The sequence below is a fragment of the Carettochelys insculpta genome, chromosome 27 (assembly GCF_033958435.1).
Source record: "Carettochelys insculpta isolate YL-2023 chromosome 27, ASM3395843v1, whole genome shotgun sequence".
Lineage (NCBI taxonomy): Eukaryota > Metazoa > Chordata > Testudines > Carettochelyidae > Carettochelys > Carettochelys insculpta.
Genome location: NC_134163.1, coordinates 2,310,525 through 2,326,440, shown reverse-complemented (window position 1 = coordinate 2,326,440; position 15,916 = coordinate 2,310,525). Strand labels below are relative to the sequence as shown.

The 15,916-nt window shown below is 53.6% G+C and overlaps 1 protein-coding gene across 1 annotated transcript in view; it reads right to left on the bottom strand.

The window, feature by feature from the left end:
- Window positions 1–5,781: 5,781 nt before the first annotated feature.
- The window catches only part of MYO1F (myosin IF), a 51,291-nt gene continuing 41,156 nt past the window's right edge, over window positions 5,782–15,916 (bottom strand). The window contains exons 25-28 of the mRNA XM_074978067.1: window positions 14,320–14,403; window positions 13,387–13,597; window positions 12,277–12,443; window positions 5,782–7,237 (exon numbers count right to left, since the gene is read on the bottom strand). Coding sequence (XP_074834168.1) covers window positions 7,161–7,237; window positions 12,277–12,443; window positions 13,387–13,597; window positions 14,320–14,403 — 539 coding nt within the window. The 3' untranslated portion in view covers window positions 5,782–7,160. The remainder of the gene's footprint in view (window positions 7,238–12,276; window positions 12,444–13,386; window positions 13,598–14,319; window positions 14,404–15,916) is intronic.

Below are 15,916 nucleotides of genomic sequence, written 5' to 3'. Positions count from 1 at the left end.
GCAAGAGATCCTGGTAGCTATTCCCAGCGGTCCCACCGGCCTGCTGGGTGTTCTTGGCTAAGTCACATCCCCTCCCTGGGTCTCAGCTTCCCTACTGATAAAATCAGGCCAATGCTACTGACTTGGCTTGTGAAGTGCTTTGAGATCTGCTCATGCCACAAGCTAGAGAAGAGCCAGGTGCCTGTCTTGTTAAAAGGGTTCCTGTGATCAGTTTCCCGCTCTCCCATGGCTATGGGATGTCGCCTTCCACAACTCACCTCTCCTCCAGTGCAAATATTCACTCTTCCTCCCCAGTCGATGCTTTGCTACCACAGCTTGGAGAGGCCTGTGCTTACTGCTGTGTAAGTCCTTTGACCTTGCCTGAGCTCCCCTGGGGGCTGAAGTTTCTGCAGGTATTCCCAGACCAAGGGCCTGGTTAGCTCTGAGGAAGTGGACATGGTAGTTTTTGTTATTCCCCATCTAGGCTGTGGGTGGAAGGGGCAGTGTGGGTTGCCAAGCAGCGGTATTTTCAGGTCCTTTTTTCACTGATTCTGAGATTTTAAGGCCAGAAGGGACCACTGGGGTCCTCAGGTCTGATCTCCTGCAGGTTGGAGGCCACAGAACCTCATGCACATGCACCAGTAGCAGACCCTCGGCCTCTGGTGCAGTTACTGACATGCTCCATTCATGGCTTAAACGTGTCACGCTATGGGGAATCCACTGCTACTAGTTTAAACCTATCAAAACAAAAAAGCAGTCCAGTAGCACTTTAAAGACCAACAAAATAATTTATTAGGTGATGAGCTTTTGTGGGACAAACCCACCTCTTCAGACCATAGCCATACCAGAACAGACTCAATATTTAAGGCACAGAGAACCAAAAATAATTATCAAGGTTGGCAAATCAGAAAAATTGTAATCAAGGTGGGCAAATCAGAAGAGCAGAGGGGTGGTGGGAGGGAGGCAAGTCAAGTGTCAGATAAAACAAAGTATGTAAAAGTGTCCTTATAATGGACCAGGTAATTGCTGTCCTGCTTCAAACCATGTGTTAAATGTGTTGAATTTGAATATAATTTTCTGATTTGTCAGCCTTGATAACTATTTTTGGTTCTCTGTGCCTTAAATATTGAGTCTGTTCTGGTATGGCTATGGTCTGAAGAAGTGGATCTGTCCCACGAAAGCTCATCACCTGATAAATTATTGTGTTAGTGTTTAAAGTGCTACTGGACTGCTTTTTTGTTTTGATAGAATATAGACTAACTTGGCTATCTCTCTGTTAATTTAAACCTAAAACATATATAGAGGTTGGAGATATACCTCATAGAGCTGGAAGGGACCTTGGGAGGTCATTGAGTCTTGTCCCCTGCACTCTTGGCAGGACTAAGCACCCTCTTTCCTTTTTGCTTCAGATCCCTAAGTGGCCTCCTCAAGGATTAGAGAGGTAGCTGTGTTAGTCTGTAGCTTTGAGAACAAGAAGTCTTGTGGCACCTTATAGACTAACATATTTTGGAGCCTAAGCTTTTGTGGGCAAAGACCTGCTTTGTCAGATGAAGTGGGTTTTTGCCCATGGAAGCTTATGTTCTGAAATATCTCTTAGTCTATAAAGTGCCACAAGACTTCTTGTTGTCCTCAAGGATTGAGCTCACAACCCTTAGTTTAGCAGCCCTATGTGCAAACCATTGAGCTATCCCTCACCCCACTACTGACCTGGGCGCCATGCTGCAGAGGCAGGTGAACTATGCCCTCCCTCCGCACCCCCTCCAGGGTTTCTGCCAATCTGCCCTGAGAGAAAATTCTTTCCTGGCCCTACACGTGGTTAGACCTTGAGCATGTGGGTGAGACCCAGCAGCCAGACACCTGGGAGCAAATTCCCTTAACTCTGACTGACGGTTTCCTTTTGCCTTGGGTTTGGCTTCAGACTCCACGTGGTTTCACGAGCCGGCCCCTCAGTCCCGGTCTGATTTGCCCAACGTCAGTAGGTTTCTGAATAACAAAGACCTGAAAAGTCACATGCAGCAGCATTGGATGGGGCACCTTCCAGGGAGTCGGACTGCAACAGCTGCATGGTGACAGGCATCTCAGCTGTGCAGATGCTCCAGCAGCAGTTACTGCAATGGTGCATTGATCACCTCCAGGGAGGAACCAGAGTGGCTTGCTGACAGCCTAGGGACCCAAGCGCTGAGGGTGCTGTGCCGGCCTCTGTCACTGATTGGATGCAGTGGTGGTGTCGTCGCTGGGTCAGTCAGGATGTCAGCGAGACAAGGCGGGTGAGGCAAGGCCTTACTGGACCAACTGCTGCCTCTCCTACAACTGAAGTTGGACCCCTGAAAGGTATTACCTCACCCACCTTGCCCCTGTCACGGATTGGCCGTGGTTGCAACCTTGGGGAAAATTACTTGGGCCCAGTGCCTCAAAGGTGTGTGGGCACCTGTCTCCCATGGGATTTAGGTGCCTAAATATCTTCGAGGAGCTGGGCGGTCACTGCTCTGTGCCTCAGCTTCCCCATCTGTAAGATGGAGCAGATGCTGCTGCTAGTAGATTATCTCCACTGCTCCTGTGCCCAAGGGGTTCTCAGATCTGGAGAGCAGGGCCACGGCGGGGAGGGATGGGGAGAGCCACCTGCTTAGCCAATACACCTCCTCTCTGCAAAAATATCCTCTACCAGGGGACCTGCAGCTTGGTGGGGCCGAGCAGGGCCACCCATCGAAGCAGCTCTTTAACCGGGAATTCTGCTGCTCAGAGAACCCGTCCAGGAGCTGTGCTGCTGGGGAGAGCAGGTGCAGCAAAGCATCCAGCCCAGGAGCCCCATTGGTACAGGACTGGGGCTGCCCCGGGGATCCCCCCAGACTCTGGGGCTCTTTCCTGCTCCCAAGGGGCTGAGCTGAAAGTAGCACAAGGGATTCAAAGCCTGGTCCTGGTGGGTGAGGCACTTGGCTGGGTTCCTGGGGCCATCTAGTGTCAAATGTACTGAATTACATGAACGCTTATGCTCCAAAGTATCTGTTCGTCTATAAGGTGCCACAGGGATTCTTGTTGTTCCTGAATTAACTTCGTAGCTTCCTATCGTTACACCTCTCCTGGTTGGTGATGGCCTCCCTGGGACATGGGTTTAGTGTCCTGGGCGAGCGCTTTGCAGTACATCTCACCAGGACAGTCCCCAGCAAAAGCCACAGGGAGGCGGCGGGCAGGCCGAGGCGGCAGCGCAGTAATTAAGGTTAAGATAGCAGGGAGTGGCAGGGTTGGAAGAGACCTCGGAATTCATCGAGTCCAATGCCTGCTGGAATTTGCGGGCAAGGCCCCTCCAGCCCCTTCAGAGCAGACCCGGCCCAGACACCTTCCAGCCCCTCCCGCCAAGACAGAGGAGCTACTGAAAGGAGGGCAGGGCTAGGGGCAGGGCGCCGGCCTGGGGCATTTGTGGAGTGAGGGGGACCAGGCCCTCACCCCACAGATTCTCCCCCCACCCACAGGTGTGGTCACTCAGCTCTCCCTGCAGTGGTTCTCTGCTGGCCTTTCAGTCAGGCCATCCCCTTCTCATCTCCAGAAGCCTGGGGCTGTTCTCTGGCCTGTGTGAGACAGGAGCTCAGGGGTGATCCCAAGAGCACTAGGACCCATGATGCTCCAACCTCCCCCAAACGTTGAGCACTCTCTTCTTCCCTCCCCTGTGTTCTCCCCTCGCCCCTTCCGCCTTCTCCCCCAGCCGCCTTGCCTCTCCACCCAGAGACAGCTCTGAAGCACCCTGGCCGTCATTTTCCCACACTCCCCGTGCCACAGCCTGTCACACGCGCACCCCCACATGGGAGGAGAATTAGCTCCACAGTGACCAGCTGTCTGCATCTTATAGGGCCAGGCCCAATGGCTGAGGCTTTCTCTTATACAGCGCCATACTCCCCTGGCACAGTTGTTCACACTTGCTGGCGTGTGACCCAGATGAGGTCCCACTGCCCCTGTGCCTGCCTCTCCCCTCATGGCCTCTGAGAGTCTTGTTCCCCCCACCACACCATGTGGCCTGGGGCGTTCACTTGGCAGGCTGGGGCTGAATGTTGGGGAGGGCTCCTCTGAGGACAGGGAGCACACCTGGGCAGGCAGGGATGGAGAGAGAGGGGCTTCTGCTCCCATGGTCAGCCACTGCACCTGCTGCCTTGTCATTGCCAGCCTGCAGACCTCCAAGCACCCCCAGCAGATTGCAAATGTAACCACATCAGCACAGGAACCGGAGGAAGGCAGGAGGGTGGCGGTGAGGTGTGAGACCCCCAGCCCTGTCCCTGTGCTGCCTCAGCCCTGTCAGCCCTTAGAAACTCCCTCCTCTGACCCCACCCAACCTTCAGAATAACCAATTCTGGGGGTGGGGGAAGCTATGTTGGGGTTTCTCGGGATTCATGCTTCCCTCTGGCCAGGCTTTCCTGCATTCAGGCCAATCTCTCCTATGTCTGCAAGCCTCATGGGAAACCTCATACCTAACAAACACTTCCTCCTGGCAGCCAGAGCACTGTGCTGGGACCCAGGAGACCTGGATCCCATTGCTAGCGCTGCAGATTGCTGGGGGACCTCGGGCAAGTTGCGCCCTGCTCTGTGCCTCAGTTTCCCCAGCTTTGCCTGCCTCCTTTGAAAGGGCACTGAGAGCCTTGGAGCAGATGAGCTGATTAGCTTTCCGCCTCGGAGCACATGCGTGAAAGCCTAAGAGGAGTGAGGAGGCGAGAGGGGAGCCCACACTTTACAGTACCCTGCACAGCACATCCGCTGAGCCTCGAGCCACGAAGCAGTGAAGCTGTTCAGCCACTGAGCTTGCCAAATCGCAGGCCTGACAGGGGGCTTCACGAAGCCTGGGCTGGCAGCCTGGGCTTCCTGCGGGACAGGCCTGCCTGCGCTAGCCAATGGGAGAGGCCAATGAGAGGGATTCAGCTCACTCCCGTTCCCCTTCCGGACCCTGCCCCCATCAGTGCTTGCAGTGCACAGACTGGAGGTGTTTGGGGCACTCACCTGGGACCGACCCCTTCCCAGCCCCTGTTCACGTCTCCCCGCTGCCTGAGGAGGAGACTGGTCTGCCCAAAGATCAGAGCGAGGCCCCCTAGCCCCAGGCTAGAGACTGGCTTGCCCCTTCTGTGCCCCAGGGAATACTGAGTTAATCCGTTATTTCGTTACAGTGGAACACCTTCATTCGAGAGCTTGAGGGAGACCCTCAGCAGCACAGCCCACACTACCTGTGCGCACAGGTACCGAGCGTTACTTGTCAGGGGGGTGCTCTAACTCTGCTCTGCCCTGAGGCCCTGCCCTCACCCCACCTCTTCCCACCCCGTTCTGCCCCCTCCCCTGAGTCCTTGCCCACCTCCCCCAGCTCTGTGCCTTGGCTGGGGGAGACCAGAGGATCTGTCTCAGCAGCAGCAGCAAAGGGTGGTGGGGAGCCCCAGAAAGCACAAAGTCAGGTGTCAGTGGCCTGATCAGCACACCGGGGAACATCCCACGGGGGTCGTCTGTGACTGCCCCCATCACAACTTGGGTCACCTTGTTCCTCAACAAAAATGTATCAGCCACTGACTGTGAAACAATTTCCAGCTCATCCTGAGCTGAGCAGCATTAAAACCACTGGGAGAGACATAACGACCCTCTTTTTCCAGATGTCCAAGGTGACATTTGCATGAGCAAACCAGTGAACATTCAGAGTATTTTCTTTCAGCTTCAGTCGGCACCTCCTGCTTTACAAAAGGTGAGACACATGAAGCTAAATCGGAACGCGCTGCTCATCGGAAAGCCTCTGGTGGTACAAGAGGAAAACCCATTCAGTCACCTCAGCATACAAAGGAAAGCAAAATTCTCCATTTATTGACCTGCTAATTTGGGGCAGTCCAAGCTCTTTATTACCTCTGACAAATCCCTACATCTGTTGAGCCAGCAGTTTGGAGTGTCCCAGTCAACCAGGACCACGGGACCTGACATGACTGAAAATAAACTCCCCTAGCCAGAGAAAACTTGGCCATCTGCACTTCAATTAGCTATTCCTTGTGACTGACTCTTTCCCTAGGTTCTGAGATAACAGCAACACACGTACACAGTTCCGTGGCCCCACTGTGACACTCTCTTGTTGACCCGTGTTGTTCCAGAGGTAGCACTGTTAGAATTCCCTGTCAGATACACACCCGGATCCCCTGTGGGGCCCATGTGGCTTGGCCGAGTAGCTCAGCATAATGCTGAGCTGCTCAGATGCCTTGAAAGGAGACTGCAGTGCACCATTTCTTGGGAATGGCTGGTTTCCTTACTTCACGCCCTCCAGCAAAATCTCAATAATCATTGCCTAGGTGGTCTCAGAAGAGCATCCTCGATGCGTTCGTCCCAGGGTCTGGACCCACTGTCTGAGAGGTGAGAATTCACACCTCACTGTAGGGAGCCACTGAAGAAACCAGTCATAGACCGTTGCTGGGGTTAACCTTGGTTGAAATTCCTGGAGATTTTGAATCCCCCATCTCTGCTTTCCCCACAGCTCCAGCTTCAGGATTCAGTGTGCAACAGCAATACCAGATGAGCGCTGTGTGCTGCGTCACATGGTCAAATTCACCACTGTTATCAGCAAGCACAACGTTATTCTTACTATTTGTACTTTTCCTGTTTGACTGTGCTAGGAGCTGTACAAATGTGTAACAAAGAGACAGTCCCTGCTCCAAAGAGCTTACAATCTTAACTCGCTACAGAAATCAGTGCAGGAGACCTGCTCACAAAACAATGTTGCTCCAGGTCACAGACAACAGCAGAGCAGCAAATCGGGCTGGCCAGCAGAATCACACAGCAAGGGAAAGGAAACCTGAAAGGGAATCATCCCTAAAATGAAGCACTTGTTAAAACACCAACTTCAGCAGAAGAGCACAACAAACAACTGCCCAGCAGCCATTTGAGTTAGCTCTGCCCCCAGCCAACTTAAACAACAAGCATAATTGGTAGCGCCTATGCCTGGGACTCAAAGCAAGGCTTGTGCCCTTGTTTCTGTATCAGGCTTGGCTGTTGCAGAGTTGTCCATCTGCTACACATCTGGCCTGCAGTTGTCCCTCCCACTTGGCCAGGGGAGCCAGTGCGGACTGGGCCAGGGGCAGCTTTCTCTTGGATTGTGTGTTCTGTATCAGAAGGTGAGGTTGGATGAATTAATTCATGTCAATCTCTGTTCCACTTTTCAGGGCAGTCTTCCGACCTAAGCTCGCTTAGATCTTCTTCACATAATTCCCAGGGAAGAGCCCTTCCTTCCCATGGAGCCGACCTTTCCACCATCCAGAGGGATCTGGAAGAAGGATATGTGAGCATTATTTGTAAATGCAGCGTACGAGAGAACCCATGCACAAGGTACTTGTGCCCAGCCACCTCAGCCTGACAGAATTACTCTGACGGTGGGCACGAGAGACAGAGCTGGGTCTGTGTGTGTTTGTGTAGTGGGCCGAAGGGCAGGCTGGTACAGCTATCCACGGCTCTCTGAAGCCAGCCTACAGCCCAAGTCCAGTGCATGGCTCAGTAGCCTCCTCGGCTGAGAGAGCAGCCTTTTTGAGGCTCATCACTTACCCCTTTTTAGGAAGCTGTTAGAAACTGCTGTCCAATTTAAGCTTAATTATCAAGATTGCATAGTGGTAACCCATTAGGTATATGACAAAGATCTGTGGCCTGGGCTGAAGTGCTCTGGCCAGGGTTGGAAATTCTCTAGGCTGGGTTACACGGGAAGTCAGGATCGATGACCGCATAGGTCCCTGGTGGCCGTAAAAATCGACGAATGAAATGTTTTGCAAATGGATCTCTTGCCAGCCAGCTACAGAACCAGCACAATAGTAATACTGCAGTATTAAGACTTTGACCCCTCAAAGCTGCCCTCAGGGAGCAAATGAAGGCCTTTGACACTCACTGCAGACTCCCTGGGGACCTGCGGGAACTCAGATTGTTCTTCACACTTTGCAGATATCGTATGTTAGTTCCACGACCCCCACCTGGGAGAGGTGAATTGGTGAATTGACCTTGGCCAGGGGCAGGAAGCCAGGGTGTGCTCCCAGCCCAGTGCGGCTCATTCTCTGAGGGACCTGCTCCCGAACTGGTGAAAACAGGTACTGAGCATAGCCTGGACAGCAGGACCCTGACATGGAAATACTGCCTGATGGTTGTCTCATGGCTACATAACACCAGTTAATTTGTCCAGCCTCTGCAAACAGGTTCCATGCACCTGCTGAATTTTTTGGTTTTGGCTCTTCTTTTTGGCTTTTTGATCTTTTGGTCCGTGTGGAACATCCCTCTGTAGGTGACCCGTCTCCTTCGCCAGTTTAACGACAGTCTTGTTGGGTGCAGTGTCCAGATTCCCTTCCAAGCCAGCATCTGCTCACGTGCTGCTTCTGCTGACTGGGAAGTGCCACAGTTGAGAGGCAGCATTCCCAGTGTGCCCGACATAAGGCTCCAACCCAAACCAAGTGGTGGATGTCACCTTTGCTTGGTGCCGTGCCTGGGAGTGGCTAAGTGCAGGTGCTGCGTTAACTCACTGCAGCTGCACAGATATGCTGAAGATAAGTCAGCCAGATGGTGCAATGGGTTGTGTGTTGCTCATGAGAGCAAGAGTGGTCGATGAGCACTGGTGCCCTGATGGCAGTGCACAACTGAGATGAGGTGCCTATCGGGAGGTTCTTAAATAACTAAGCAATTAAGCCATAGAGAAGGCTCCCAGGAGAGTCCAAGAAACATGTAGAACTGCTCAGTGGGCAGCTGAACAGCGGGTAATGCCCCGTACCCCGAGAAAGGGCCACAAGGGTTGGGCGTCCCATCTACTGACAGAACCATGTCCCTCTCTCTTTGGGTGTCCCTGCGGCAGCACTCACACAGCTCAGCCTGGCTCACAGGAAGCTAACAGCTACTGCAGAGCAGCAGCTCCCATGGGCATGCTGGGCCACAGCCCATGCGTTTTGCATGCCAATGAATGCACATGAGGCTTGTTCATTGCCATGAACCTGGGCTGGAGGGAGAAACGAGGCCAAGGCTCATCAGCCACAGAGGCACTTTTGGACACCCTGGCAGCCCAGCTAGTGGAGGAGTAAGGAGGCAGCTAAAGCAAGGTGAATTCTGCCATGAAGCCTCTAGGGGTTCCATGTCAGTCCCAAGCCTGGGAGAAGGAGGAGGGTCCAATCTCCCACAGTGTTCAGATGTTCCATTTTCCTTTTGGTAGTCAACTTATCAACCCAACCCTGATCACTCGATTGGTGCCGCGGACCTCGTGTATTTGGGCGATGTCCAAGCCGGAGTCCTTTATCAGTTAGTTGCACTAGCATCAGATTTCATTTGTATTGTTGTTTCACGATCAGCACATTGTCACTCATCCGACCAAAGTTAGACCTGCTTCGAAAGGAGATGGAGAGACACCAACGTGATATACTTGGACTGGCTCCCATGCGCTGGATGGCAGTGGGAGAGATGTGTGGTTGCGAAACCATTTGGTCAGGGAATGAAATGACACAGGAAGCAGGAAGCAGATTTCTTCTTAGCAAAAGAGCCAGAGGAGCATTCTTAGGATACAAACCGGCGAGTGCAAGAATGATGGTAGCGAGTTTCAAAGCAAAACCACTGAACATCTCGGTTATTCAGCTGTATGCATCCACATCAAACACTATGGAGGAAGAGACTGAGCTCTTCAATAATGACTTGACAAAGACAGTGGAGCAGATACTGAAGAGAGATGTGTTGATCATCGGAGGAGATTGGAACGTGAAGGTTGGAACAGATAAGGAAGGTTGGGAGACAGTCATGGGAAGGTTTGGATATGGAGAAAGAAACAAATGAGGCGAGAAACTACTAAGCCATGTCAACACTAGGGGAAAACTTCGAAATGTCCATACAAGTGGCCAAATCGGAGAACACTAATGAGGCTCTGAAATGAATATTCTAGGAATAAGGGGATTTCGACATTTGCAGGGTCCTTTCGAAAAGGACCCCGCACGTAGACAAGCCGCGCACAAGACAGAAACATGGCACTTTTGAAGTGCTGCGGCTGGCAGCATGCTAATGTATTGCTGAATATTCATTTCGATTTGGCCATGAGCATGGACATTTTGAAGTTTCCCCCTAGTGTAGACATAGCCCTAAAGTTTGCTATGGAGCACAAGATGGTGATCTGCAACACGAGATTCCAACAAAAGGGCTGTAGGAAGTGGACATGGTGATCGAACAATGGGAAGTCCCAAAACATGATAGATAGGATCTTGATAAGAAGAAGGAATGCATACAGAACAGCACTGGAAGAGAAGATGAGGATGTGAGCACAGAGAAAGACCTAGATAAGGGATTTGAAGGGATAGACATGGTGATAGAAGAGGCAATTGAATAGATGGTTCTGGAAGAAGAGAAGATCAATAAGCACTGGATTACACAGGAGACACTGAAGCCGGTCCAAGAGAAGAGAGCATCGAAGAGATGTTTCTGAGTTGGCAGAACAGCAATATAGGGTGAAATGCAAGGAGGTAAGGAAAGCAGCCAGAAAGGATAAGGAGAAGCAGATGGCGATCAAAGATGAGAACAAAGAGATGCTCATGAACAAGGAGAAGGTTGTGCAGTGATGGATGAGATATTGCACCAATCTGTACAAAGCACATTTGGACCTGAGTGTCTTGGAGGGACTGATCAAAGAACTGAAAGAGCTATCTCCCCCAAGCATCAAGAGCGAAACCGATATTTCCAAGGAGGAAGTAGAGAGAGTAGTGAAACAACTAAACAACAAGAGCCCTGAAAATGATAAGATCACAGGAGAGATGATCACATACTTCGGAGAAAACATGATTCAGGAAATACACTGACTATGTAATATAGCATGGAAAGGAGGGATGGCACCTAAGGAATGGACAAGATCTGTGCTAATGACAATACACAAGCAAGGAAGCACATTGGAGTGCAAGAACTACAGAGTGATTCTCCTAATGAGTCATCTAGGCAAGGTGCTGATGATGATACTGACAGAGACTGAGATCGCAGATAGAAGGATATCTAGTGAATGAGCAAGTGGGTTTCAGGAAAGATAGAAGTACCATACAGCAAATTTGGCACTAAGATTGATAGTGGAGAAATGCTCGATGAAAGAACAAGAATGTCTACACTTGCTTCATCGATTATCAGAACTCATTTGGCAATATAGATCAGAAAGTGACTTAGGCAGTGTTTGAGTTGTATGGAGTGGATAGCGACTGATATGGTTTTTGAAGGATATCAGTGACAACACGAAGGCAGCAGTGAGAACGTGCAGAAAGTAGGGAAGGTGATTTAGAATGAATAGAGGTACGAGTCAGGGAGATCCGATATCGCCGAGTATCTTCATCATGCACCTAGAGAAAGCAATGGACAAGATCAAGGAAGAGGTAGAAGGGATATCTGTGCACAGGGTGAGAATTAACAACTTGAGGATTGTGGATGATGTAGTTATCATTGAGGAAGATGAGGAGAAGCTGGTGAGAATGGTGCAGGTGCTAAGTGAGGAAGGGAAGTGGTACGGACTCATTATGAACATCGATAAAGCAAAAACAATGGTATTTGGAGATCTGGAAATAGGAAGGAAGATCAGGATCGAACTAGAGAACGTAGAGAAGTTCACATATCTGGGAAGCAACATGACATATAATCTAGACTGGAAGAAGGAAACAGTGACTAGAATAGCAAAAGCAAGAGGGAGTTTGAAGGTGATGGACAAAATCTGGAAAAGCAAAGCGACTAGCTTTGGAATGAAGCTGAGCATCTTGAAAATCTGTGTATTTAGCCACATATTGTACAGATCTGAGACATGGGTGTTAATGAAATATTAGAGGAGAAGGATATTGGCATTTGAGAGAAATTGTTATTGAAAGATTCTGAGAATAGGATGGATGCAGAAGGTCAGCAACGAGGAATTATATAGGAAGATACAGACGAAAAAGAACTGGCTGCAGAAGGTTGTACAATGGAAACTACACCTATTTGGGCATATCTGCAGAATGAACGATGGATGAAAAAGTCAAGACTCTGGTATTCGGCATAATGGACAGTTCAAATAGGAGAGGCAGACCCCACAGAGAATGGATAGATGATGTAGTAGATTGGTGCAGAGCTAGTCTACAGAAACTAAGCCACTCCGCAGTGGACAGGGAAAGATGGAAGGAAATAGTGAGGGAGCCATCGGACACCAACGGGCGCTGAGCCCATGGTTGTTGATCATGATGATAAAGCGAGGTGGGGTTCTGCATCCGCAGACTCTGCTCCTTTCCTTCCATCCCCACTTCCCACGCCCAGCCCTGCCCTGACCATCCCCCACACGGGGGCCAGCAGGAGCCTCAGACCTACCTTCCAGCAGTATATCTATGACATCACCGACGTTGAAGCTGAGCTCATCCACATCCTGCCCAATGTACTGGTACATGGCCTGGCAGCGCGGGCCCACGACCTTGGGCTGGGGCTTGGGGCGGCGTGCCGGAGGGGGCTGCTGGTTTATGCTTCTCCTCCGCTGCATGCTAGAGGGGCAGAGACAAAAGGTGCCTGCTCAGTGTGTTCTGGGCAGGGGTCAGGTGGCAGCAGGAGCAGGGCAGTGGGGAACCAGTAGCACCCAGAGGCAATGAGACCACTGATGAGGGAGAGGCAAGTCTCTGCTCAACAGCGGTGGCTGGGAGCCAGCTGGATTTTAGCTCATGTGGTAGAGCACAGGGCTTCAGCCCCTAAGGTCACAGGTTCAGTCCTTCCTGCTGACAACTCAGGTTCGTGGACCTTACAAGTGGGGGCTTGTCTGGGATGAACTGCTGGAAGGTCTCAGAAGCTCAGGATGTGCCGCCTCTGCTAAGGGACCTGTGTAACCCCTGAGGCACTGAGACCACGTGCTAGGGAGAGGGAAGTCCATTCTCAACAGCCAAGGGTGAGCGCCAGCTGGCCTTTAGCTCATGCGGTGAAACACAGGGCTCTAGCCCCTAAGGTTGCAGGTTCATTCCCTTCTGTCAGCGACCTGGGTGCGTTGGCCTTGCCCCAGCAGGGAGGACAGGCTGTACTTTTCTTCTAGCGGCTGTGAGACCCCAGCTCCCTTTGCCCCATCCCAACCCTGACAGGAGCAGACCCGAGGGGGAAAGTGCCATCCCAGCACACAACTCAGAGCGCTCTTTGTTCATTCCCCACTCGTGCCACATTGGACTTCCCCATGAGGTCTCCCCAGCCAGGCTGCCTGGGAGCTGCCGGGCCAGGGCCCAGAGGCTACCAAGGGGATGTGGCAGAAGATGTCTGTCTAACCAGCTGCTCCTTCAGGGTTCTTGTGGCAGGGGCACCCTGCTTGGTGCTGAGGAATGGGTGGGCTGTGCTCTGACAGGGCTGAATGAGTCAGACAGCCGGAGGGGAGAGCTAGGAGGGCAGGGAGCCAGGGACAGCACCAGTAGCATGCAGTCCATGCAGCAGGGCTGGCTGAGCTACACCTACCCCGCCACGCCTTGGTCGGGCACATTCAGGAACTCCAGGTTCTGCTCCGAGGGGGGTCTCGCCTTGGTCCTGCGGCTCACGCCCTGTTTGGGCAGCACAGTGGCAGGAGGCCCCCGCCCCTGTTTGTGGGCTGGGGAGTACATCTGCTCCTGCCGCTGGGGGTCATTCCGAGAGAACCGGGCAGCTCCATTCTGGCAGGTCCCTGAAGGAGCTAATGGACGGGGGGTGGTTACCAAGGGGCTGCCACACAGGGTACTTCCCACTCAGCCAAAGGTGCAGCTACGAGCACCTGCCACCTTATGTAGCCTTTCCCCAGGCAGGGGGCTGAGTCCAGGGCCAAGTGCTGCCCCTCCGTTCCCTGGTACCTTGCCAGGGCCAGGAATGTGGCCTCCTCCCTCAGAGGCTCCGGGCAGGCTCAGCACGTGTGAAATGGTGGTGCCTGCACAGTGCCTTCCTGGGGCTCTGCCTCAGCCTGACCCTGCCATGGCTGAAGAGAGAGGGGGTAGATCAAGGCACATTGCTGCCTCTGCCCTGGGTTCGCTAGGGCTGAGATGGGAGCTCAGCTCTGTAGCTGCAGCGTGGTGCCTCGGGGAGGCCAGCCAGTCAGGACCCCCTGAGAGGGTTGCTTTGGCAGGGGCTGGCCTGGGAACTAGAGAGCTATTTCACATGTGCCACTGACCAGCCAGCAGCAGGTGGCAGCTTTAGGGCAAACTCCTCCCTCCCCAGTGCTCCCACCTCCCTCCCCACTGCAGGCTTTCCTGGGAGCAGCCCCAGGTGGCTGGGAGGGGCCATGTTCTCACAGTGTGGGGGCCTTCGCATGGAGCCCCAAGGCTGAGGCCCTGCTGGAACAGGCCCTAGGAGGCAGCCCCCAGCTGAGCGACATGCCCTGTCCTTGGGGTTCTGGGCTCTCTCCATTGGCTCCCTCTGCCTCACCTGGGGGGGCCTGCTGGGTGCTTCTGGCGGGCGCCGGGTGCCGCTGGTGGCCTCCACTCTGCTGGATTCCTTTCTTCGTGGGCTCTGCAGTGACAAGACACAGCGGGGGGTGGGGTGGGGGGGGCTGAGTTTCATGAGGCTATCAGCGCATCCTCTGTCCACAGCAAACTTCCTGAGCCTCAGTCAGTGAAACCCTCCAGCCATCCCTGCCCCCAGGGAGCAGCAGCACCTCCCCCTTGAACCATCAGCAGGCAGGGAAATTCACTCTGCTCTCTAGAGAGCCCCCAGCCAGCCTACAACCCAGCCCCTCCCAGAGGTGGGACTAGAACCCAGAGGTTCTGAAGCCCAGGGTCCCCCCCCTTCTAACCATTACACCCCACTCCCACCAAGGTGGGACTAGAACCCATGGATTCTGCAGCCCAGCCCGCCCCCCTCTAACCACTACACCCCACTCCCCCAGTGGTGGGACTAGAACCCAGGGATTCTGCAGCCCAAGCACCCCTTGTTCTAACCATTACACTCCACTCTTCCTCCTCCAAGCTGGGATGAGAACCGGGCACCCTGGCTCCCTGTGCTCTCCCCAACTCTAACCACACGTGACAGAGTCGTGAAGTCCAAATGGTGGGACTTTCTTCCTGCCCAATGCTAGGGGTGTGAAGGACCTCAGACACTGCACGGGGGCCCTGCTAACCCAGCTCGCTGCATGGTTCCCTGGGGCCTGCCCCACTGGTGGTGCGTGCACACGCATGTCTGTGTGTGTCTCTGTGCGCGCGCACTCCATCGCCCAGCTGGAATGGCCTCTGTGTGTGTGCACGCGCGTGCCATCACCCAGCTGGAATGGCCTGTGTGTGTGTGCACGCCATCACCCAGCTGGAATGACCTGTGTGTGTGTGTGTGTGTGCGCTGTCACCCAGCTGGAATGCCCTGTGTGTGTGTGTGTGTGTGTGCGCGCACGCGCGTGCCATCACCCAGCTGGAATGGCCTGTGTATGCGTGCGTGCATGCATGCGTGCACGCCGTCACCCAGCTGGAATGACCTGTGTGTGTGTATGTGCGCGCACGCCGTCACCCAGCTGGAATGGCTTGTGTGTGTGTGTGCGCGCACAGCGCGCGCCGTCACCCAGCTGGAATGGCCTGTGTGTGTGTGCGCGCGTGCGCGTGCGCGCCGTCACCTGGCTGGAATGGCCTGTGTGCGTGTGTGCGTGTGTGTGTGCGCGCACGTGCGCACCGTCACCCGGCTGGAATGGCCTCTGTGTGTGTGTGTGTGTGTGTGTGCGCACGTGCGCGCCGTCACCCGGCTGGAATGGCCTCTGTGTGTGTGCGTGCGTGCGTGCGCGCGCACGCGCCGTCACCCGGCTGGAATGGCCTGTGTGTGTGTGCGTGTGTGTGTGCGTGCACGCACGCGCCGTCACCCGGCTGGAATGGCCTCTGTGTGTGTGTGTGTGTGTGTGTGCGTGCACACGCGCGCCGTCACCCGGCTGGAATGGCCTCTGTGTGTGTGCGTGTGTGTGTGCGTGTGTGTGCGCGTGCACGCGCGCGCCGTCACCCGGCTGGAATGGCCTCTGCGTGCGTGTGTGCGTGCGTGTGTGTGTGCGTGC